Genomic DNA, 22,738 nt, shown 5'->3' with positions numbered 1-22,738 from the left:
AAGGGGAAAACGGGCAAAGATTCCTCCCTGCTCCCCACCCTTACCTCCAGGCACATTCATCCTTGCAGGGGACACACAACATGACAAACACTGCCTGCCCCTGGCCTCGCCTGCACCCCCAAGCCCTGCTGTCCTCAGGGCACATTAGAGCAAGGAGCTCCGCTCTGCTTGCCCTGCATCCCAGCCCCTTCAAGCCCCCACTGCCATGCCACCAGGTATAACTCCAGGCCTCCACCCCCACCAGCCCAGCATCATGCAGGAGACAGCATGTTGGTCACCTTTCTCTGGTGGCTGCCCAGTCTGGAAGTGGGCCACACTGCCTCCCCCCCACACCTTCCCTGCCTTCCTCTGCCTGGGGTTAGGAGGTCCTGGGGAAGGCCCAGGAAGAGAGTGGCACCATGTTGGTGCACATGGGTCTGCAGGGCACAGGACCAGGCAGACATTACCAAAAGGCACCTTGCCTAAGCATGGTTAGCCCCTGGCCAAAAGGAAAAGGGTCCCTACCTGTAACAGGATGGGCTGCAGCTACCTTCCAGATTCCGGGAGGGGAGCACAGGGAACCTGTCATGCAGCCACCCTCGGGTGGGACATATGGTCTATGCCCCTGTCTCCCTCCCTTGGAAAGACAGACAGGGTGGCACTGGTACTGCCCTCTCTCCACAGGACCACTTCCATCCGTCACCCCCCCCTCACAGTGGCTTGGAGTATATCTAGGAGGTGCTGCAGGCCAGATCCTCAGTGCAGGGATGAACCAGAACCTCCATGAAAGGGACAGTCCATGCCAGCAGGCTGATTTCGGGGTGCAGGGCAGACTGCACATGGGTCAGCAAGGGTGCAGTGGGCCTATCCGTACCCACATTGAAGGCAAACGCTCAGTTTGTGGGCAAGAGCAAAGCTGCGAGCACACATACACAGAGGCATCCTTTGGTGAAAAAAGGGCTCTCCCTCACCCCATCCTGCAGATGGCAACCAGGAGGCAGAGCAAGGGCTCACCTCCGCCAGCACCAGACCCGCCACAGGCTCGTTTCTGCCTCCTGGGCACCCCACCGAGGGCTTTCCAGCTTGCACAAGCCCTTTCAGTGTCTGTCTCATTGCTCAGCAGACGCACACACTTGCCATCAGCCTTCACAGCTGTCTCCCACTCCCCAGGGCCAACCTCCTACAGAGTGAGGGAGTCACTGCAAAACCAAACCTCCGCCCCCTCCAGCCCGCTCCCCGCCAGCCGTGCTCCTCTAGTGAGCGCACATGCCATTTATAGCTCCCAGCAGGGCTGCGGGGACTCACATGCCTCCCATCACATGCCCTGGCCGCGCTCTCCTTTCGAGCAGACCACAAGCCGCTACACCCAGTCCAGGTGAGCCAGACACCTTGCTGCATCCTGCGGGGTTGTGAAGGGTCAGCGAGCCCCTTGGCATAGCCAAAGGTGCTGGCTAGGCTGAGCATAGCTGACACGAGGATCTGACAGTCAGGGCTGGGCCAGTCACCCTGCTCAGCAGGAGCATGCACCCATGCCAAACACCAGGACAGGGGTCCCACTTGCCAGTGGGGCCACTGCATGCTTCCCCCCAGGCCTTTTCTTGCAGGCCAAGGGGAGGCCTCTGCCTTCTCCAGGCTGCATAGGCAAGAACCACCTTGCTTCGGGCTGGTTCTTCTCTTGCTGCCATCGCCTTCCTCCCTAGCCTAGTTTTGGGGTTGCTTTCCGAGATGCATGTCCCACTTGTGTGCTGAATGGGACCAGAGCATCCATCTGCCTCTGAGATTTTTTGGGAAGCAAACATCTCTGAAGAGGTCAGAGCCAAGCCCTGTCCCCAGGCCACCACCCTCAGGACACAAGTCTTCAGTGACCCTGGACCTCCCTAGCCACACTAGCACTCAGTGGCAGGTGAGAGCAGCTTAGATCCATTTTTGGCCACTTGACAATCCCACTTCATTTTTCAGGCTGTTCTGGTTTATAACACCCCATCACACAACTCATGTTTCTAACCCTCTGTCTACCCAGGCATGGGTACAGAGCATGGCACTGTGCTGTAAAAGCATCTCCTCCAGTTACCTCCAAGGATCCCCCCAGACAAGCTGCTGTCTGGACCAGCTCTGCTGCAGCAGGGGCCCTGATGCCCCCAGCATTACTGCAGCCAGCTGTGAGCTGGCCACACAGTGTCCTCTTGGACAGGGGATGCAGCCCCCACAGTCCCCACACCACCAGACTTCTCCCTTCCCAGCAACAGCACAGGGTGCCATGGGGGGGGGGGGGTGTCTCCATATTTCTCCATTGCACTGAGCCCAAAGTGTGTGTGGGGGGAAAAATGTGCAACTTAATGCCCTAGTAGAGTGGAATACTCCCATGGGTCTAGTCCTTTCCCAGAGGCTCTTCTAGCCTCCCTGGCTGGCCATGGCAAAGCTGAGAGCCACAGATTGTTTTGCCTTTGGTATAAATAGCTCTTCCCCAGTCCACCTTACCTGTTTCTCCCAGCCTTCAACAGACCCTTGACATGGATATCACTCCTACAGCTGCCTGCATGCAGGAGGAAGCAATCCCCAGCTCTTCCAGGCTGATGCAAGGCTGGACAGCATTTCTCTCTCAGCATCTCCATGACACTTGATGTTTTATAGCCTTCCATGTTCCCTTAGCACCTCTCTTCTAGGCCTTTGCAATGTGAAAGCCCTTTCTCACCCCTTTTTCAAGGATTTCCATCCACTTTGGACTAGGGCAACATAACTATGCACACTCTGCACTCAACCCCAGCATGGGTTTCCATCCTCATACTTCAGCTGCTCTTCTGACTGCTGCTGAACACAGGTAGCTATTCTCACCTTCTAACATCCACATCTCTTGGGTAAGCAGTATTGCTGAATGTATGTGAAGAAAGACCCAACCCACATTTAGTTTTCTTGGATTTTTGTTGTTGTTGTTGTTTTTGTTGTTTTTGTTTTTTTTTTTTTAATCAGCAGAGGAGCTCCTCCAGCCATCACACATGCTGTCAGAGAGCAGCATAGACAGGACCACTCCTCAAGGGGGGACAAGCCAACCCCAGTACAGACTATGCCCTCACCAATGGGCAAAAATCCCACAGTACCTGAGCAGGGCAGGCAGAGCCGTGTACTGGCAACATGGTCCATCAACAAGCCCAGATGCAGCAAATGATGAACCAGGTCAAGGGTCCATTCAGAGAGTCCAGTTAGAAGACAAGACCAGAAATAAGGCTATAACATGTGTCTAAGGTCAACCCAGGAGACAGGTGGAGACAAGGCTGATAATAAGTCCACCTACAAGGTTGCTCAAAACAAGAGCAAGGGCCCAGGCCTGAGCTTAAATGCAGCTCCTGGGCCATGGGCAAAGGGGGTGGGTGCCCCAGGTGAGGCTGCTCAGGGCAATTAAGGTTCATTAGTGCACCCGCAGGGCCCTGAGACACCTGCATAAGAGCCGCAGGGCACCAGGTAAAATCAAAGCAAACAAGAAGAGGTACTTCTTCCTGCTGCATAGCGGATCTGTGCACTCATTGCCCTGGGGTGCTATGGGTGCCCAAAGCATGCACAGGCTTAAGGGGAGCTTGGATAACTTTGTGACAAGAGAAATCATCAAGGGCTACCGGAAATGCCTGGTTCAGAGGTTATCATGCTTTAGGTAGTTGGCAGCTGGGATGCTGCATACCTGCTTGCCAAGTCTTATACTTTTCCCTAAATGTTAATTTTTGACCACACGTTTTGGTGGTCCATTAGGTGGACCTGTGTTCTGATCCAGCCATGCTGTTCTTTGTGGCCCTGGGTGCTGCCAGATGCCACCCTGGGTATCATCCTTCCCCCATGTTTTTGAAGATGTTATTACTTCAATTTGGACTGAAGCAGTTGGATCCCCCCCTGCTGTCTGAGTCCTCCCCATCTCCTGCAGGGGCTTAAGTCGGGTGTGCTGATTCCCCATTCCCCATTTAGCCAGGCCTGTCTTTGCTCAGCCCACTGTTTCCAATTAGTTTGGCCAACATCTGTGCTGTCCCCAAGGATACAGAGCTTTTTCATGACATCACTCACAAAAATACATGCTCTCACCCATCCCATGCACCCTGGAGGCCTGGGGTTTGTCTTAGCATTGGTGTCTTTTCCGCTTGGGTGCCCCCTGTAGCCATTGGATCTGGGCCATGTGGTAAATAGACACTCGTGTCTGCAGGATGCACTGCGGTAGAGCTGAGCCCCACATCCTGACACCTCTCACCAGACTTGCCCTCTGCAGCCATGTTGTCCCCGCTCCTGGGAAACAGAGCTGCAAGCACAAGGCCAGCAGAGCGGGACTGTCAGCCCAACGGTCCTGGACACCTCTGTTCTCCAGCTGCAGTGGCAGAGGACCAGGGATCACTGGTTGCATCTGACATGCCAGTGGCCTTCTTCCAGGGCAAAGCCTCAACGGCACTCTCTGGCTTGTCGGCTGATGCTATACAGCTCCCCGTACCTTCCCCTAACGTCCCAGGCAGCCTCCAAAGTAGAGTACCAAGAGTCGGGAAGAAATAGCTAACCCCTGGCGAGGCATGAAGTGAGATGTTACAGCACTAGTCCAGCTGGAGGAATCTAGCATCAGGCTCTCTCATATGATCTACCTGAAAATGCCCAACCAAGAAGTTGCTGAACCAGCTGGGAGTATTTCTGGGGCAAGAGGTGCTCAAAGGGTAATAAATACCATGGGGATGCACAAGCAGAAATGCACTTATTAGTGACTCGGCTGTAGAATCACACAACATGCACAGCCATCCTGCAGGAGATGCAAGAAGGAAAGTCCACAGCAGTGTGACAGACTGGAAAGATGGAACAACACATCAATTGCAACTAAATGCACGTGGGAAGACACCCAAAGCTGGGGAGGACACACGCAGCAGCACCTGCACACATCTCAATAGCCTTATGGGCGTGCTGGGAAGGCCCAGGAGGCGAGCAGCAAAGATGAGGAATGCAGAGCTGCACTGGGGAGACAATGCATGTCCCGAGACCCCCTCCAAGGGTTCCCTCTGCTGCATGCACAGTGTGCCACCAGCCCCAGGCTGCAGTCAGGCCATCTGCACAAAGGCTGTGGAGGCAGCAAGGGCTCGGGAGGTGGTGGGCAATAACCCACTGCGAAGCTCACTGTGCAAAGGAGGACCAGGGCTGGTGGGTAGCGGGGCCTATCAGCTGGCCACAGCTGCAGCTTATCTCACCCAGAGCCCTTGGCCCAGGGAGCCTTGGCAGCTCCTGGAGAGGGACGAGCACTTTCAGTAATTCTGGCCTGCAGCCAGCAAGCCTGCTTGCACCCCAACAGGACCAGCTAACCTCTCAATCCCAGGGCTGAGTCCAAACTCGGAGCTGTTTAGCGCACACCAAGAAATGAGCCTCTTCACCCTCTGTGCACAAATCTTGACTTGACTTTCCAGCATTTCCATAATCCCTTGGGGTAGCACAGGTGGGAAGGGGTTCCTGGGCATTTTTGGTCTACCCCTGCTCAAAGCATGGCAAACTGGATGAGGTTGCTGGTCTGGTCAAGGATGGAGTATCTCCAAGAGTGGAGATCCCACAACCTCTCCGGGGCTGTCCCAGGGTTTCACCACCCTCAAGGGACAAGCATTTTCCCTCGTATCCAATGCAAATTTCCCTTCAGCAACTTGTGCCCATTGACTCATATCCAGCCCCGGTCCTCCTCCTGGAAGAGCTCAGCTCTGTCATCTCTATAACCCCACGGAGATGTACAGCCAGTCAGACTGCTCCACAGCTCTGTGCCAGCTCGGCCAGCCCCTGGGTTGTGCTGGGGCTTCCTGAGCCTCAGCAAACGCTGGTAGCTGAGGGAAACACTGGAGGCACAGATGCACCCGTAACCAGCCCCCAGTCCTTCCCAGGAACCATGTGGAGGAAAGGAGGCAGCTGAGAGCAGCATCTTACAAAGACCAAAAAAAAAAAAAAAGGCTTTTTTTTATTGAGAGCAGCACATAAAAACACAACAAAAACCCAACCCTTCTTGGCTGCGGTACCCTCCGCTCAAGCAAACAAACTAACCCAACTCTAGGCTGCGTTCCAGTAACAGAAATACTACAGTGGGGAGGAGTCAGCACACTAGAAAAGGAGATGAGAGGGGGGCGCTGCCCCAGGGATAGGGGGAGTCGTACAAAAAAAGGCACGGGGGCAATGGGAAAGGTGGCAGGCGTCTCCTTCATATGCCAGGCACTTCATGCTCCTGCGGGCGGGCCCATGCCTGCAGGGGGACACCGGCATGCCTAGCACAGACAGACAGACGGCTGGACGGACAGGGCCGACAGCTAACGCGCATGGCGAGCGGGGACAGAGAGCCGGCTGCCGCAGCCCGGCTCTCACTGGGCAAGGGGGAGCCACGCTGCATCCATGCCGGCAGCCCGGGGGCTCCAGACCGGGCAGGCAGAGATCGAGAGGCAGCAAAGGCTGGTGTTGCGGGCCCAGGGAGGAGAGGGATGGGGGTTGCGCAGACTTGTGCTTTGAGTTCAGCCGCTGCTGGTGCCGAGCAGCTCCCAGCACATCGGGCCGGTGCTCAGCCAGGAGACCCAGGAGCACCCTGGGAGCGCCCTGATCCCTGCCCGCCCCCTCGCCTCCTTCCCCAGCAAGGGCTGGGCCGCTCAGGCCTTGCTGTCGGCCGGGCTGTCCCCGAGGGTGGTGGCGAGCTCGCCGAAGGAGGGCCGATCCTTGGGGCTGGGGGCCCAGCAGCGCTGCATCAGCTTGGCCAGCCGCGAAGGGCAGCCCTCAGGCTGCAGGAGCTTCGTCTTGCCTGACTGCAGACCTGCAGAAAAGCAAAGCCCAAAGGGCCGTTGAGAAGAGGCATGATGCCCTCCGCAGCATCTCTGCATGTGGACCTCCCTGCATGAGCTGCAGCAGCCTCCCCAGCTGGACCAGCATCACGTAGGAGGGGGGACAGTGCCCAGCTCAGCCCCTCACCCCTGAGAAAAGGACACTGGGGGTGGCACAAGGTGCCTCACATACCTGCCAGGACCTCATCGTCTGCCAGCAGGCTGTAGGGCATCTCTCCATGCGTGAAGACTTCCCACATTAGCACCCCAAAGGACCACACATCCGACTTGGTGGAGAACTCATCCTCCAGCACGGCCTCGGGTGGCATCCAGCGCAGTGGGATCCAGGCCTGGCGGAAGTGGTAATACTCGCTGCAGGCAGGACAGGCAGGCAGTGAGATAGGTACCTTCCCATCCTGTCCCGTCCCCCCATCAGGCTCCCAACAGACCTGTTATACACATCCTTGCTGAGGCTCAGGGCCGAGACCTTGACCTGCCGCTGAGCGCTGACCAGGCAGTTCCTTGCTGCCAAGTCCCGGTGCACGAACCTGCCGTTGGAGAGATGCTCCATGCCCAGGGCCACCTGCGTGCAGATAGACACCTACCTCCCAGAGAGATGTTGGCACTGGCTGCCCTCCCCTGGTCTCACAGCCCCACAGCATCGCCACAGCTATGTCCTCACCTTGTGCTTGGTGCTGAGGGGCTGTGGCTTCAGAGACTCATCTTTACTCTTGGAGATCCTCAGGAACTGCTTTAGGTCCCCCTGAGACGACAGATGGCAATTCAGAGGCAGCATCTACTCACTGCCAGCTGCATTGGTTCCCACTGTGCCCAGCCACAGCAGGTCCACAAGGAGCACTGCAGACTCCCCTCATCCTGGGCCACAGCCCTTGCCTGCCCTCCTGGCCCCTGTCTGGTAGGTCAAGCAGTATCTTGTCTCTGTGGCTCGAAGGGCTAAGATCAGGGCAAGCAGGCCTGATGCTTCCAGGAGATTTTTCATACCCCAAATGGAGTTCTTTCCAATAAACTCCAGGCTTTCCATAGGAGCTTTAAGCATTCACAGCAAACTGTGGCAGGGAATCCCACAGCTTAAATTGTTCAACTGAGTTCCAGAAAGCACCCAGCATTAAGGAGGACAGGGAAGGGGAAGAAATGCCCTGTGGGTCCTGCAGGAGACCCTTTCCCCTCAAGACTCCTCTGTATTGTATGAACAGCGGTAAGCTCAGACTGGCCTCCCCGTACCTTGCTTGTCCTGTGCCACCAGCCTGGACCACATCATGTTTGTCCACATCTGCCATCCAACCCACCCTCCCTACCACAGGCATCACTGGCAGGGCCCTTACCAGGTCCACATACTCCAGCACCATGTAGTGTGGCTCTGCCTCGCGGCACAGCCCCAGCAGCCGCACCACGTTGGCATGGTTCAGCTTGCCGAACATCTCTGCCTCGCGCCGGAAGTCCAGCTGCAGCTGCTCATCCCTGGTCTGCAGGCTCTTCACCAGCACCAGTGCCTCATCTTCGCCATCCTCCACACCCTTCGCCTTGGCCAGGAAGACCTCGCCAAACTCCCCCCTGCCTGCAAGTGGAGGGCAGCATGTGGGAGGACAGCACGTGTTAGGACAGCCCAGGACTCCCGCAAAGACAGAGGTTGTGGGACCCTCTGTACCCCAACAGGTCCCATATTCCAGCTAGGACGTGCTGGGGTTACAGCAGCAGGTTTTTTGCTGGGTCAGGACTTGGGGTGGGGACCAGGGTGGCCCGGCGTACCAAGGGTAGTGATTGTCTGCAGGTTGGAGCGCGGAAAGTGCATCTTGTCAGCAGTGCTGTGCCGCTTGCTGGCTCCGGAGCTGCTGCCCAGGTTGGTCAAGGCCACTTCTTCCTGGATCTCATCTGTCGTCTGCCCATTCTGCAGGAAAGCACCACCTGCAAGGCAAGCACACGTGGCTACAGCATGCCAGCAGGCTGCACAGTGCATGCCGTGGTGGGGATCAGCCCATTTTGGAGAACAGCAATCCAGGGCTGATGCTCCAAGCACGCGTGGCTAGCTCCAAGCACCCTGGCCTGACTTGCAGTCCCGGGAAACGTGGTGCCCTCCACACAGTCGCTCCTTCCAGTCTCAAGTGAGGCCCTGGCCCCATCGCTGCCAGCCCCGCAGCCATCCCTGCGATCAGATGCTCAGCGATGGCTTTGGTCCCAGAGCCAAGTGACCCCATCTGGCCACATCCATCCCATTGCACTTGGATGTCCCAAAGAAAATGGGTGGCCACATCCAAACCGTCTGTTGACAAGAGTCTGCAGAACAGCAGCAGGAGATCAGATAGGTGAGGCGGAGAGAGGACAGAGAGGACCCTGATTGCTAAAACTTGGTCTTTAGATGCCCAAGAGACTCCCAGGTCCATCTGGCACCAGCTGCTGCAGCCTGCCCTCTGCTCCTGTTCCTTTCCATGCAAATCTGCAACACAGATGTCTTTGGTAATCTTGACCCTGTCAGATCAGATCAGCCTGGAGTTTCTTTTACCGCCCGGATTAGAGCAGTGCTTGGAAGCAGTGTCCTTGCAATTAACCCCCGGCAAGCTTTCTGCTTAGGAACTCCACTAGAAACTTCCCCAGCACACACACAAGCCAGTGAACAGGACTAAACATTGTTACCTTAAGAAAGCAAAGCACCCTGTGTTTTACAGCTGGATTGTATTGGAAAGATTTCTGTACAGAAAGCAAACCTTGATTTTGAGTGCACTTACTGCTTAGATCAGAGCAAGTACTAGGAAATGCTGCTTTCTATGAGCTGAAGGCAGGAGTTTGAATGTAAGGCAGGACAAAGCACCGAGCAAAGGTGGATGACACATGTGCAGCATCACCCTGCGTTACTGTACGCATTCCATTTCAGCTAGTCCAGGAGCAAGCACTGGGGAAACATCTGGCTGTGCAAAAGGGTTTGATTACCAAATTAAGACTTCATCCAACATGCTATTGCTCCAACAGGAACCACTATGCTCATGATTTCTGTCAAGGGATACTGTTCAGCAATGTACCAGCCCTTCAGCATGTCCTCAGTGGGTCTGGCCACGGTGATGAGGACCATGGCTTTGTGACGGGTAGGCTTGGAGCCATGAAGACTGAGATGCAATGACTTAAAGAGCCGTGGCTATTGACAAGTGACTTCTCTCATGCACTGGAGTAGTATTTGCAGAAGACCATGGTGAAAAACACCGTCTACCCTATAAATCAAGGCTTGATGCTACTTCCACTATCTCTGTTTTTATGCTAATTATGAGCAGCCTGGCACTTAAGCCTGTTTGACCCTGCACTGTCTGCAGTCATGACTGATGGTGTCTCAAGACTACAAACTTGAAGCCAAGAGAAAATATGAGAAGACTGCTGCAACTGTGCCAAGAAAACAACAGAGGCTGCAGAGCGAGCACTCTGCTGCTGAGGGGTGGCATCAGTGGGCAGCAGCAGCAGCAACAAAACTCACTTTTGAGCACAGACATCACCATGTTTCACAGAGCTTTGATGAGACAGTCAATAACAAAGGGACCTCGATGAAGGGAAATGCAGAGATGAGCAGGAAGAGTTTTATTTACACAGACAGGAACCAAGCAGAGAGGAGCTGCCTGTTTTGTCCCAGGCAACTCACTTGTTAGGAGAGCACCAACTCTGCCTGTCCGTAGGAAGGGCAAATCTGTCCGAGTCCTGAGGGCACTGGAGAAGTCAGCTGGTGGCCAGTCAGGGAGTACTTGTTGTTGGGCAGGTACTGGGATATTTCAGGTGACTCTGCTAAAGGGGGATGATATCAAAACAAGGAAGAGAGCCAAATCTTTGCAGAACATTTGGGGGTCACTCCCCTGGAGCTGAGAGCAAACGCACTGCTTCTCCAGAGAGGCTGTGGAAGGACCAAAAAGGAGCGCAGACAGCAAGGATGCAACTCAAACAGCTAAACTGGCTCCAAACAAAGGGAATAAGAGGAGACAAACTCCGGCAGAATACAAAGAAAAAACATAATAAAGATAGGCCAAAATCCTGAGAGAGAACCTGAAACAGGATTAAAACAAATCCTTTCCCCAGGAAGACAGTGCTAGCCAGAGCCTGGGGGCAGAGGTGGCCAGGGGAAAAGTGCACAGCGGCACAGTGGCAGAACGCAAAACTGCAGAGATGCTCCTGCATCCCTGCTCCCAGGAGGTGCCTACAGCCAGACTTCCCTTGAGGCAGTTTAGCACTGCTCAAAGTATCAATACAAGAGGAAGGACAGGAAAAAAAACCCAGCAGCAGTGTTTTGCCAGGACCTCACAGCATCCCCTGTGAGATCAGCACGTGGCTGCGTGCTGGAGAACTAGGAGCAGGGAAGCACCATGCTGCATTTACAGCTGTGCAGGGGGAGATCCAGGGAACTGTGAGGGCAGTGAACTCAATGGCTGCACCCCATCGCACAAAAGAAGCTCTAACTGGATCGGTGTGGCAAGGACAAACAAGACATGAGGAGAAGGAGCTGCAACAGCTTTTAGAAAAGAAAATGACACCATAAGGGTCTCTTGGGTGCACTGAAGGAGTCATAAACTTGTGGACAAAGGGGACGGAGCTGAGGCTATTTGAATTTCCAGAAAGGACTTTGCAGGGTCTCATGGAAACCAGCAGCTCAACTGCCATGGGACAGGAAGGAACATCGTCTGATGGACACAACAAAGGTGGCACTCAAAGGGTATGAATACAACATGCTGCTCACATGGAAAGGGCACTGCTGGGCACATGTCTGCAAAAGCAACCAACTTAGCTGGGAGCAATAGCATAGGGCAGCTGTGGCCAGCTGCAGAGGGATACTGAGTGCCAGGAGATGCAGCCAGAGATGTAACACAACACCCAGGGAAAGCAACCTCCACGTCCCATCCACAGTGATGGGCTCAGCCTGCAGCTGCCTGCTGGCTCCCAAGAGCAAGCTCTGGGGACAGGGGGCTGAAACAGTGGCACAGGAAAGAAGGCAGCCGTGTAACTCTGCAAAGCTGCATCCAAGTCCTGGCTGGGGCTCCCCATCTCAGAAAGGCAACAGTGCAACCAGAAAAGGCACATGCAGGAATGGTCGGACAAATGGAAGAACTGTCTCTTATAGCGCGAGAAGTGGTGACAGATAGCAAGCTTGAAACGCAAAGAGAAAGAGATGGTTCTTTAGGCAACCTGTTGCTGCAAAACTGCTTGTTGGAGGGTGCTGTGAATGCTCAATGCTTATATGGGTTTCTGAGATAAGAGGGCAAGTTCACAGCAGAGTCCAGGGCCACTCAGTGAAGTCTAACTGTGGTTTGGAGAGGCTGGCAGAGTGCTGCTATTTCATTACACCACAACAGGGACATTCCCCTTCCCTTGGCAAAGACCATACGTGAGACCATACATCAGCGCTGGAAGGCAGGAGCAATACTCATATCTTGGCACACAGGGACAGCCATGACACAGGGTTAGGACGCAGATTTTGCACCAACTTGCTGGGCATGCTTTCTCTGGCCATTTCTCGCCCAAGAGCTGGTCTCTATCACAAGCAGAGGCCAAAACCAAGAGCAAGAGACCTGGGGTGGGGTAAAAGAAGGAGCCCCCTGCCCCTAGAAGCTTCCTACACACCTCCAATCCAGAGGTGGGGACCAGCAGGGAAGTACCCACCTCCAGGTGCTTGGATCTTACCGTTCAGACACTCCATTTCGGGTTCCTCACCCTCCGGATGCTTCTTCAGCCGCTTAGCTTTCCTCCGCTTCTTGCAGTAGAACATCAGCCCCAATACAATGATAATGTAGGCAACAGCTGCTCCCACTGAAAGCCCAATGGTCTGGATCATCTTGTAGGGTGTGTGGCTGCTGGGCCCCTCATCCTCTTCCACTGCCGGCTTGTCTGGGGGGCAAAGAGCGCCAAACCCATGAGGGTGTGAAGCAATGGCCCAAACCCCGTATGGGAATTTGCTGGTGGGGAAGGAAAAGCCACCTTGCTGCTGTGCTGGCTTCCTGGTCCAGCTACAGGGTACTGGGCATAGCCCGCAGTATCCAGTGCTGCATCCCAATACAGATGGATGGCACCATGACTGGGCCAGCAGCAGGGCCAGAGATGTCTGGGATGCCAAAAGCCTGTGTCCTGATGTTGGGCACCTCCCTTACCTACGACATAGAGGAAGGCCTCGCGGTGCTTGATGTTGCAGCTGTTGCCAGCGATGCAGGTGTATTTTCCCGAGTCCTCGGTGGTGACATCGTAAATCACCAGGGAGCCATTGGGCATGATCTGAATCCTGCCAACCACACAAAGCCCTTTGCAAGCATGAGAGGGCAGAGACAGGCTTGGGAGCCCTGCAGCCCCATCACCCTGTGGTGCAATAGCCTTAGCCCCTCAGCCTACATCCGTCTCGAATCTCAGGCTGCGCCTTAGCGCTGCAGCTCTTGCAACCAAGCCATTGCAGCTTGGCAGGCTGTGGCAGGGAGCAAATCCTCAGGGCCGGGGAGCCCAGAAACAACTGACCGGGTGACCCTGCCCAGCTGGTAAGGCCAGACCCTTTTGCCAGCATGGGCACGCTGAGTGGGCCCGACGATCGCTGCAGTGCAGCACAAGCACACCTTCAGTTTGGGACATGGGCTGCATACCTGGGCAGGAGCTTGCCGGGATCCAAAATCTTGTCCTTCCCTTTCCATTGGATGTGTGGCATGGGGTCGCCCTCTGCCTGGCACTGGAACATGGCTGTGTGGCCCTGGTACACCGTCGTGGGCTCTGGCTCTAGCTTGAAGGTGACGTAAACTGAAGGCAGAGAGATCAGCATGAGTCCATGGGATGGCACTGAGCCCACACAAGGGAGTGAGGCCCGCACCAGCACAACCGCACGTGTCCTCTTGAGCTATTTGCAAGGCACTGACAAATTGGATATCCAAGTGCCATGGGGCAGGGTTGGCTGTCAGGACAGACACCTCTCTCTCCATGTGGATGTGCCCACTGGGCACCACCCAGGCAACTCTGCTGCCAGGCCAGCAGAACAGCCAACCCAGCTGCCTGCCCTGAGCCCTCACCTGCTACCACAAGCTGCACAGTGGCTCGGATCTCGCCCTGAGGGCTGTTGGAGGCGATGCATGTGTAGTTCCCCGAGTCGCTCCGGCTCACCTTGCGGAAGGACAAGACGCCGGCGTTGTGGCTGACATGGGACGGCAGGCTGCTCCCATCTACAGGATGGCAAGAAGAGGGATGCAGCAGTCACACATGTGACACTGAGCTGCATGCCAGCTCCCCAGCCCGCCATAGCGCTGCTGCCTCACCCGTGCCAGAGGCAGGCCAATGCAAAGCTCCAGTGGCCCATGCTGGAGACAGACATGTCCCATCCGAGTCCCCCTCACCTGTTTTAGTCCACTGGATGGTGGGCTTTTCCCGGCCAGTGGCCGAGCAGGACACTGTAACCTCCTTATCAAACTCCATGCACTGCAGTGGCTGGGGTGGTGGGGTGAACTTCAGCTTTTCTGCAAGAGACACAGGTGCAATCAGGCCTCCCAGCACCAAACCTGGGGATATCACACCCATCCCCTGCCAAATGAGAGAGCCCCCACCAGCATACCTAGCACATGCACCCGTGCATATCCCTCGATGCTGCCTGCTGGTGTGCTGCTCACGCACTTGTACATTGTCCCATCGTACACCTCCACGTTGTTGATGCGCAGCGTTCCGTTCTCCGAGATCTCAAAGCGCGAGTCCTACCCCGAAAGAAGGGAGGGAGACAGAAACACCACTGTCACCAGCCCTGGGCTCATCGCTGCCTCTCCAAGGCTTTGCTTTGCCATGCCCCAGATGGGCACAGCCCTGCCAAGACCCACTCGGAGAGCTGAGGCAGGCTGCTCCATCTCTTCTCTCCTCCCCAAAAAGCACCAGGCCAGTGGCGAGCCAAGCAGCCAGAGATAGCCACTCATACACCCACACACCAGGAGGATGGGGACAGTGCCAGGAGCATGGGGACAGTGCCAGGAGCACGGCCAGGGCACAGGTAACAGGGTGATGCCAGGCCCAGGAGCAAGGTGAGAAACAGCAGCGGCGGCGGAGGAGGGAGCCAAACAGCTGCCTTGAAGAAGCGCCCGCGAGCAGTGGGGCTCATCCCGCCACCTCACCTCGGAGATGGAGACGCCGTTGCGGTACCAGGTGACAGTGGGTTTCAGGGAGGCCTTGCTGAGGCAGTGCAGGTATCCCGGCTTGCTCTCCTCCAGCTGGCTGTCCTTGGGCATCTCCACCCACTTGGGCACCGCTGGGCACAAAGGCAAGGGGTTACATGGGGCCACTCACCGCCCCACCAGCCAACACCAGCACGGCCCAGACTGGTGTCCCTGGCCAGCCATGGGGGCTGTGCTTCTCTGCACCCAGGAGGCAATGCACCGGCCCTTGCCGGCCTACCCCAACTCCCCCTCCAGCCCCTTCCCCTGCTCCCAGCCCTTCTCTGAAAGCTGCCTACTGGCCACGGTGATGCTCAGCTCCTGTTTCTTCTCTCCAGCCTTGTTGGCAGCATGGCACGTGTAGGTTCCTGCATCTGTCTCGGTGATACTAGTAAAGATGAGCTGCTCTGCCTCTTGGTACACTCTGCCAGCAGTGGGAACCTGCTTCTGGTCCCGCTCCCACCAGACCTGGGGTGGGGGTATGCCCCGGGGGGCAACACAGGCCACACGATGTCCCTGGTTGGCCGTGAACACCTTCGGGGAGAAGGGTGCCATGTCTTCAATCTCTGAGAGGAGCAACAGACAGCAGGGTTCAAAGAGGGCAGGAGCATGTGGCTGCCCCCTGGCATCACCATCCCCACAGGAGACACCAGTTGAGGGAAGGCACACACAAGCTACCTTTGCACACTTCATCTGGGCAGCAAGGATGAGCCACTTCACAGATAAACCAAGTGCTTTTCTATGTACCAACCCACTGCTACCTCCTTGTGTAGCTCAGAGTGACGCTGCAAGCCTGGGACCCATTCCCTGCCCCGCCACCAGTCCCAGGACCTCACCTGCCAGCCGCAGAGTCGCCTCCAGGACAGCAGGTTTCCCCCTCTGCCCGCGGCCAACACACTTGTAGACCCCAGTGCTGCGAGCCCTCACCTGGGTGATTAGCAGGGAGCCGTTGGCGAACACGATGGTCCTGGGCATGCAGGGAGAGACAGGGCTCAGTTGGGGACCTCGGGGGAATTTGTCCTGCACAAGCCCATGGAGTGAACAAGGAGACCTTTGGGCCAAGCCAAAGCTCCCTGGGGTGGGGAGCAGCATGTGGGGACAAGGAGATGGTGGGATGCATGCTTCATCGAGAAGACAAGCTAAGAGAAGTATCCTCCTTAGAGCAGAGCGGGCTTCCCTGGAAAGATGCACCCCAAAGCAGGCCAGCTCCAAGAGGCAGCACAAGGGGAAGAGGGCACAAGGTGGCGCCCAGGAGCTGCCAGGCCATCGGGCATCTCATGCTAGATGGCACCGCTCACCTTGTGCAGTCTGGCTTGGTGGCATCTTGTCGCTGGGAATCACCCTGCACAGTCCAGCTATGAGACATCCCTGGCTGCAGGGATCACCATACGTGGGCATCCTGGGGCAGGAGACGTCCCCAGCTGCAGGGATCACCTTGTGCATGGGTGTCTGGGGCTGAGAAATGTCCCTGGCTCCAGGGATTGCCACGGGCAGGCATATGGAGCTGCAAAACAGCCAAAGGCTCAGGGGTTGCTGTGCAGGCATCTGGGGCTGGGAGGTGTCCCTGGCTCTGGGAATTACACTAGTGGGTGTCTGGGGCTGGAGATGTCCCTGGCTCCACAAGTCATCACACACAGACATCTGAGGCTGGGAGACGTGCCCAGTTGTGGGGATCACCACATGCAGGCATGCAGGACTGACAGCCCCTCGCACTCAATAGAGGACAGTCCGTTTTTTAAGCCCTGTGCAGATGAAAGCCACATACAAGCACCAAGGCCCTGCTAACCCCAGCCCAGATGAGCTGAGAAACTGGCCCCATCAGTGGAGGCCAACCTGGTGTCAAATGCCTGCTCTTGAGTGAACCTTTGGCCCTTCTCTGTTGCTTCCGGGCCATGGTGTCCCCCTCTCCTCCCACACCACTGGGCCCCCCATTACCTGGACCTGTTGGTGATGGGGGTGTCTTCAAAGAGCCACTCCTGCGTGGGAGGGGGCACAGCTGTAAACTGGCAGTCGAACATGGCCTCTTCGTTCTTGGTCACGATGAGGTCCTGTGGGATGATCACTGGCTGGGGGAAGCTCTCATCTGCAACGGCAGAGACCACAGGAGCGTGAGGAGAGGGGAACAGCCTGTGGGGTCCCTTCATCATACACCAGAGGGCTGTGCTGCCATTCAGAGGGGCCTTGAATGGGGAAACCAGGGGATTTCATCAGGTGATTTCAGGTGAAAATGCGTTTCACCAGGGGAAACGCAAAGAGGAGCTGGGAGCACCCTGCAAGGACACCCATCCCCAAAGCAGGCAGACATGCCGCTACAGCTGTTGTCACACAGCTGGGACTGCATGCAGAGGCTGCTTTGGGGAAAGCCCCATCTGCTTTCAGGGAGCCCCTGAGCACCCTGGGCTCATGGCAAACATGTCCGACCCTGCCACCTGACCACAAATCCCCTTGTCCAGGTCCAGATACCTCCCTAAGGCCAACAGCCCTTTTCCGGCTGCAGCCCAGGCCTTGTCTCCAAAGGTGTCTCACCCCACAAGGTATCACAGCAGCACTGGTGTTACCAAAACCAGCAGCACCTACAGCCTCCAGGGTCCAAACCTAGTTAAAGGAGGGAGGTCCCAGAGACAACAACACAGACCTACTCCAGAAAGACGTGTGGACAAATTAATGCCAGTAGACAGGAGCAAATTCAAACCCAGCCAGTGTGTCAGACCTGTCTCCAGCAAGAGGTTTCTCACAGAGGAAGTCACACCACCCTGACACTTCCCTTGCAGCCCACGGCAGCAAAGGGGACGCTGTCGACCGGGCAGTAAAACAGCCAAAGCCTGGACCAGGGCAGCCAGGAGCCACTCACCGATGATATTCAGCGTGAAGTTGTCATGGCTGCACACAAACCCAATGGCACTGCGGGCGCAGCAGTAGTAGAGCCCGTTGTCGTTGGGGCTGGCACTGCGGAGGGTCAGCGTCCGCTCCTTGTTGCTGATGGCATAGGTGTCGCGGTCATCGGGGATGGGGATGCTGTCCCGGAACCACTGCCATGTGGGGCTACGAGACAGGCACAAGAGGGTGACTGGGGTGCACAGCTTGCCAGGGAGTGCATGTGCAGAGGACACAGCCCAGAGATGGCCCCTTTCCCTGGCTCTCCATCCCCACTGCTGGCCCCGGCACGCACACAAAGCCATGAGACATGCAGCCAAGGAGATGGCACATGATCGGAAAGCGACGGAGAGTGACCGCAGCACACAAAGCAGCTCAGCGACCGGCCTGCGAGAGCCCGTCCTTACTGTGCTCCTTGCTACGCGGCTCCAAGGAAGCCGTTTGCCTTCTCCCCAGGTGCTCAGCCACAGTCTCAATCCTGCCTTTCGCCTTCCCTAGACTTTACTGCAACCTCGCAGGAGAGAGAAGGAGAGAGAGAGAGAAAGAGGAAGGGGAAGAGAGCGCGGCAAATGCGCAGGGGACTCCCAGCAGGACCCACTCCTTGGGAGGCAACCCTTACCGCGGGTGGCCGTCGATGTGACATCGCAGCACCACCGTGGAGGAGGGCTGGATCTCAGCCGTGCTGGTTGGCTGTCTCAGCAGCACGCTGCCTGTCTCCAGCCCTGCGGGGTCAAAGGGAAGATCACCATGGCTGGCTCTCCATACAGCTTGGTAACATCCGGAGTGGGTGGCATGGGAACAGGAAGGCTCAGAGACGTGTAATCCCCTTAAGCCAGCACCAGTCCATGGCACAGAGCATAGGGACGCCCACCCTGAAAGTGTCCCACCCTGGCCTGCGTAGCTGTTCCCTGAGGGATGAGACAGGCTCCAAAGAGGTCTGCAATGCTGAGGACATGCTTGGTGCAGTAATATCCTCATATATATGGGTCCAATACTGTTTAACATCTTCATCAGTGACCTGGATGAAGGGACAGAGCGTACCCTCAGCAAGCTTGCTGATGATGCAAAACTGGGAGCAGTGGCTGATACCCCAAAGGGCTGTGCTGCCATTCAAAGGGCCCTTGACAGGCTGGAGAGATGTGCACAGAGGAGCCTCATGAAATTCAATAACGGGAAGCGCATAGTCCTGCACCTGGGGAGAAATAACCCCATGCACCAGTCCAGGCTGGTTCCACATAAATGGACAGGGAAGGCACCTGAACACAGTGGGAGGGAGCATCACAGAATTGCAGAACGGTTATGGGTGTAAGAGACCTTTAGAGATCATCTAGTCCAACCCCCACCTCCCTGCTCAAGTAGGGCCACCTACAGCACGTTGCCCAGGACCGTGTCCAGATGGCTGTTGAACATCCCCAAGGATGGAGACTTTGCAAGCTCTCTGGGTGACCTGCTCCAGTGCTCTGTCACCCTCACAGTAAAAAAAGTTTTTCCCTAGATTCAGACTGAGCTTCCTGTGTTTCTGTTTGCGCCCGTTGCCTCTCGTCCAGTCACTGGGCACCGCTCACAAGAGTCTGGCCTCATGCCCTTCACAGCCTCCCTTCACATAGCTCAACGCCTTCATACGTTCTCCCCTCAGCCTTCCCTTCTCCAGGCTGAACAGTCCCAGCTTGCTCAGCCTTTTCCTCCTGTCACTCTACTCCTTTGATCACCTCAGTCCCTTGATCATCTTTGCTGGACTCACTCCAGTAGCTCCAGAGTTCTCTTCTGCTGCGGTGCCCAGACCTGGACACAGCACTCCCGCAGTGCCCTCACCAGGGCTGTGCAGAGGCCAAGGATCACCTCCCTCCGCCTGCTGGCCATGCTCTTCCTAATGCAGCCCAGCACACCATTGGCCTCCTTTGCCACAAGAGCACACTGCTGCCTCGTGGGGAACTTGTTGTCCACCAGGACTGCCAGGTCCTTCTCTGCAGGGCTGCTCTCCAGCACGTCAGCCCCCAGCCTGGACTGGCGCATGCGGTTATTTCTCCCCGGGTGCGGGGCTCTGCGCTTCCCATTACGGAACGCCATGTGCTTCCTCTCTGCCCATCTCTCCTGACTGTCGAGGCCCTCTGAATGGCAGCACAGCCCTCTGGTGTAAGAGCCCCCACTCCCAGTTTTGCATCATCAGCAAACTTGCTGAGGGCGCACTCTGTCCCTTCATCCAGGTCAGGTGGTGAATAAGTGGAGTGGAATTGGAGCCAGCATTGACCCCTGGGGGACACTGCTAGTTACTGACCTCCAACCAGACTTTTTGCCACTGATCACAGAGCCCTCTGAGCTCTGCCATTCAGCTATTTTTCAATCTGACAGCCTTCAGGATGCCAGAGGATACAAGGGGCCTAGAGGGCATGATGGATGTGGGAGCTGCAGAGGATGCCTTCCAGCACAGCCCGTGCTACCCGATCCTTAACTGACCGCCACCCCCTGGCAAAGCCACGGCAACAGCCTGTTCTTGGTCCCTCTTGCCCCAAACTCACACTTGATATTGAAGGATGCATTGGCTGTGCGGGCTTCCTCCCCAGTGAGCACATTCCTTGCCACGCACTGGAATTCTCCTGTGTCCCGGTGCCGATCTATGGCAATGAACTGGAGGTTGCTGCCTTCTTTGAAGCGTTGCTCCGTGTCCTGGATGGGGAGCCCATTCTGCAGCCATTCAAAGGCCACGTTTGCCGGCTCAGCCACCTCACAGCGGAGGATGGCGCTGCGGCCGTGCAGAGCATCCTGGGAGTATGGCTCCTTGGTGAAAAGGATCGTTGCATGAGTCCCCACCGCTGCAAGGAAAAGGAAAGCAGGTTAGAGCCTGGCGACGGCGAGAAGGGAGCTGGTGAGCACACGCCATTCGCAATGCTCTACAGACAGCTGCTATCACCAGAGCAGGGCTGCCTGAGCCCTCAGCAGAGCAGCCAGCGCTGTGCTAGGCGTTTCTCAGCATGGCCACCGAGGGACCGTGCTAGTGTATTCCCAAATCTGGCTGCTGTCTGGCCGCAGCCAGCCGTGCAGGCGCTCGACTCTGGTTACCAGCTGGCGGCAGAGAGGAAAGCAGACAAAGGGCAATTCAGAGCATGCTGATCCATCCTGGATCCTGTTCCCGGCACCGTGCTCTCACGGGGAAAAAGGCCAAGCAGGCAGATGTCAAGTATCTTTGAAACAATATATCACAGCAGTGAACAAGAAAGCAGGCGAAACGGTGCACTCCCACAGCCGTGAGGAAAGTGGCTTTGGGAAGGGATTGCCTGGACGAGTTACCTGAGCAAGATCCAAACCCAGCTCCCAGGGCAGCTCCTTTTTAGGGGCTCAGCCACAATCCCTTGTTCAGTCTTCACGTAAAGGGATACAATTCAACAGCACGTCTCAGGCTACAAAGTAGCAGCCCTGTTGTAAAGGAGATGATACAAGTGGACCTCTGTATCACTGCATTTCGGAAAGCCTCAAGAGCCCTTTCCATTCTGGAAAGCTGGAAAGCAACACAAGAGGCAAGCAAAGCCTCTCTGGACTGCAGCCACCCACAGGCATCCCAGCACCAGTGTGGACTGTGGGTCCAATTCCCATTTTCAGTCACCCCAAAGAAGCCCCTGGGAAAGGAACAGCAAGAAACCGAGAGATCACGCAGACTGGCAGCGTAAGACAACATACCAAGGGTTCTAGGACATAGTATTCCTTGCAGCCTGGCTTTTCACCATCATCTTCCAGTTGTGCCACTGAACTTGATATGCACGCAAAGTCCCCAGGGACTGTCCCAAGCCAGGCTGGGCACTGCAGCCCCTGGTTCCTCAGGGACCCAGCTCCCTGTGCTCCCAGGGCTGTTGAGTCCAACAAAGTTTCCACCATCAGCTATTGTGCGCCTCCCAAAGAGGTACGAGCTGTCCATCAATCTGCAACAGTCATCTCATAAACCCCACAAGTGGCATATGCGTCCCACAGCAACACAGTCGGTGGGAACGTATGCTCTTACATACATACACACACACACACACACACACACACACATAGTTCCCAGCACATCACATCCACTCCACCAAGAGCACTTGGAAGGGCAGTGACTGCCTGATCACACATAAATACAATCACACACTCAACAGCACGACAGCCCTGGGGTGTCACAAGCTGAGCTCATGACAAAACGGGCAGCTGAGATGGCCAGCCAGAAGCAAAGGGGAATGGGACCCCTGAAGCCACCCCACACTGAGCCTTCAGGAGCTGGCTCTGTCCATCTCCAGAGAGATACTTCAGGGCACCAAGGTCTGTTAAACCATACATGTATGGTGCAAAACCTGCACAAGGAAGCAGTGCACATTAGGAAAGCCCATGAGCAGGATGGATCAATTGTCCTCTCGGCATCCTGGCACCCCAAAGCTTTCACAGCCCACTGGTCATGCCTGTGCTGCAGCCAGCGATGAGACACCACTCTTTCAAGATGTGGAGGATTAGCGTATTAAGCCACAAGGTTTTACATTAGGAGTGCTTCTAGCATTCAGTTGTAAGCACTAGCAGTATAACACCAAATGGCAGCAGCACTGCTTTCACCCCATCGCTGCCAGCACAATCTTGTTAGGCACATTTGGTGCTGGTCAGCTAAAAGTGTTGGTGGTCTCATTGCCTGCAGACTACCACATCCAGGCAGGAGGAGGCTGCAGCTCTGTGGAGTGGGGATGCAGCAAAGACTTGGCACAAGCTCCCTGTGAGAAGCAGGGATTTTATAAGGTGGCAGGAAACACTGCGATCCAGCTCACTCGGATGAAGCAGCAGAAGCTATTTATATCTTCATCCTCCATCCCGGGGAAACGGACACAGTTGAGCTCAAGGGAGATCCCCACAAATGAAAGTCCTCATGATCAGAAGAGCCAAGGCAAACTGGGATAAGGAAGTGTCAAAGTGGAATAAGAGCCAGAAACTTGTGCTTTGGGCTGCCGATGGCATCCAAGGTGC

The 22,738-nt window shown here is 56.1% G+C and overlaps 1 protein-coding gene across 1 annotated transcript in view; it reads right to left on the bottom strand.

Moving 5' to 3' along the window:
• Window positions 1-5,901: 5,901 nt before the first annotated feature.
• Window positions 5,902-22,738, bottom strand: part of PTK7 (protein tyrosine kinase 7 (inactive)) — a 33,887-nt gene continuing 17,050 nt past the window's right edge. The window contains exons 2-20 of the mRNA XM_067292684.1: window positions 20,290-20,583; window positions 18,393-18,495; window positions 17,751-17,941; window positions 16,835-16,982; window positions 15,736-15,866; window positions 15,199-15,465; window positions 14,861-14,994; window positions 14,317-14,452; window positions 14,102-14,221; window positions 13,781-13,930; window positions 13,364-13,514; window positions 12,887-13,014; window positions 12,423-12,626; window positions 8,529-8,684; window positions 8,105-8,337; window positions 7,444-7,524; window positions 7,211-7,362; window positions 6,955-7,133; window positions 5,902-6,754 (exon numbers count right to left, since the gene is read on the bottom strand). Coding sequence (XP_067148785.1) covers window positions 6,594-6,754; window positions 6,955-7,133; window positions 7,211-7,362; window positions 7,444-7,524; window positions 8,105-8,337; window positions 8,529-8,684; window positions 12,423-12,626; window positions 12,887-13,014; window positions 13,364-13,514; window positions 13,781-13,930; window positions 14,102-14,221; window positions 14,317-14,452; window positions 14,861-14,994; window positions 15,199-15,465; window positions 15,736-15,866; window positions 16,835-16,982; window positions 17,751-17,941; window positions 18,393-18,495; window positions 20,290-20,583 — 3,119 coding nt within the window. The 3' untranslated portion in view covers window positions 5,902-6,593. The remainder of the gene's footprint in view (window positions 6,755-6,954; window positions 7,134-7,210; window positions 7,363-7,443; window positions 7,525-8,104; window positions 8,338-8,528; window positions 8,685-12,422; window positions 12,627-12,886; window positions 13,015-13,363; window positions 13,515-13,780; window positions 13,931-14,101; window positions 14,222-14,316; window positions 14,453-14,860; window positions 14,995-15,198; window positions 15,466-15,735; window positions 15,867-16,834; window positions 16,983-17,750; window positions 17,942-18,392; window positions 18,496-20,289; window positions 20,584-22,738) is intronic.

The sequence above is a fragment of the Apteryx mantelli genome, chromosome 3 (genome assembly GCF_036417845.1).
Source record: "Apteryx mantelli isolate bAptMan1 chromosome 3, bAptMan1.hap1, whole genome shotgun sequence".
Taxonomy (NCBI): domain Eukaryota; kingdom Metazoa; phylum Chordata; class Aves; order Apterygiformes; family Apterygidae; genus Apteryx; species Apteryx mantelli.
Note: the sequence above shows the minus strand (reverse complement) of the source record. Positions and strands in the feature narration are given on the sequence as shown.